General features: G+C 73.8%; 1 protein-coding gene across 1 annotated transcript in view; it reads left to right on the forward strand.

The window, feature by feature from the left end:
- Nucleotides 1–71: 71 nt before the first annotated feature.
- LOC108510473 (collagen alpha-1(I) chain-like) overlaps nucleotides 72–1,684 on the forward strand; it is a 3,352-nt gene continuing 1,739 nt past the window's right edge. The window contains exons 1-3 of the mRNA XM_017840151.1: nucleotides 72–184; nucleotides 391–1,186; nucleotides 1,277–1,682. Coding sequence (XP_017695640.1) covers nucleotides 453–1,186; nucleotides 1,277–1,682 — 1,140 coding nt within the window. The 5' untranslated portion in view covers nucleotides 72–184; nucleotides 391–452. The remainder of the gene's footprint in view (nucleotides 185–390; nucleotides 1,187–1,276; nucleotides 1,683–1,684) is intronic.

Genomic DNA, 1,684 nt, shown 5'->3' on the forward strand with positions numbered 1-1,684 from the left:
CGCCCAGCGCCGGCCAATGGCGGCGCGGCCCCCCCCTTCTCCGCCCCGCCCCCGCGCATGCGCGCCGCCCGCTTCCGGGTCCCCGCCCCGGACCCTCCCGGACGGCGGCGTTGAAAAGGGGAAGCCGCCGATCCGCCCCTTCCCCCCCGGGACCTCCGAGACCCCCCCGGGACCACCGGAGTCGGTAGGAGCCGCCCCGCCCCTTCACGGGAGGGAGGGAGGGGGGAGGGGGAGGCGGTGTCGCCGTGGAAACCCCGCCCCGGCGCGCCTGGGCCTGGAGGGGTCGCGACCGGAAGTGACGTAACGGGCGGGGGGGGCCGCACGGAGGGAGGGAGTTGCCGGTAGGGGGCGCGCTGGGACCCCGAGTTAGGCCGCGCCCCCTCTTTCCAGGTCACGCCCCCCGATCTGGCCACGCCCCCTATTTCCCAGGATCGTGATTGGCCGTGGAGGACATGGATGGGGCGGAGCCAGCCAATGGGGAAGCGGCGGTTAACCGAGCAGCCAATGAGAGTGGAGACGCTGTAGAAGCAGCGGCCAATGAGCAGCGAGCAGCTGGAGGTTCCTCCAATAGGGATGGAGGGAGCCTGGGGACGGCCAATGAGGAGCTCGGGCCGGCTGGTGCAACATCCAATGGGAATCTGCCGCTTCAGGGCTCGTCCAATGAGGGGAAGGGGAGCCCTGGCTCATCCAATGAGCAGCCAGCCCTGGGGGACTCGGCCAATGAGGACGGAGGAGGTCAGCATGGCCCGGCCAATGAGGAGGCAGAGCCACAGGACCTGACCAATGAGGCCAAAGGGCCACAGGAGCCAGCCAATGAGGGCGCAGAACACAAAGCCTCAGCCAATGAGGTTGCAGCAGCAGCACAAGCCCCGCGCAACAACGATGCAGCAGCACACGGGCCAGCCAATGAGGAGGCAGCACCTGGAGCCGCAGCCAATGAGGACAGCGCCCTCCCGTCACCGACCAATGGCAGGGCAGAACCCAGGGATCCACCCAGCGCCTGCCCCGCCCCCTCCGACCCTCCCTCCAGTCAGCACGCGGCCCCGCCGGATCCAGCCAATGGGCTGCAAGCCCTCCCTGCCCCGCCCACCAGGACCAGAGACCCCTGGGATTGGTCGCTGGAGGAGGCGTGGCTTCGCGCGCCGGAGGGGGAGTGGCTTGAGGAGTTTGGGGAGGGGCCTGAGGGGCTGGAGGAGGACGAGGGGGAAGACGAGGAGGAGGAGGAGGATGAGGAGGAGGATGAGGAGGAGGAGGAAGGGCAGCACTGGTGGCACAGCCCCGACGGCGCCATCTCCAAGCGGATCCTGCGCCGGGGCCGCGGCCTCTCCCGGCCCGGCCCCGGCTCCCTGTGCCGCGTCCTCCTGACCCCCGCGGGGGTCCCCGCGGGCTGGGGGGGCCCCCCCTGCCCCTCGTCGGGCGCGGGGCGCTGGCAGACCCTGCGGGTGGGCGCGGGCGAGGGCGGCTGGGCGGCGGCGCTGGACGCGGCGCTGGAGACGATGGCGCGGGGCGAGCGGGCGCGGCTGCGGCCGGCGGGGGCCGGGGCGGCGCTGGGGGTGCGCCTGGGGGGCTTCACCCCCCCGCCGCCCTTCTGGGAGAGCCCCCCGGGGCGGCGGCGGCGGGCGGCGGCGGCCCTGGCGTCGCGGGCGGCCTCCCTGCTGGCCGGGGGCTCGGCGTGGCCGGCGGC

Source organism: Lepidothrix coronata, unplaced genomic scaffold (assembly GCF_001604755.1).
Source record: "Lepidothrix coronata isolate B3197 unplaced genomic scaffold, Lepidothrix_coronata-1.0 Scaffold973, whole genome shotgun sequence".
NCBI classification, from domain to species: Eukaryota; Metazoa; Chordata; class Aves; order Passeriformes; family Pipridae; genus Lepidothrix; species Lepidothrix coronata.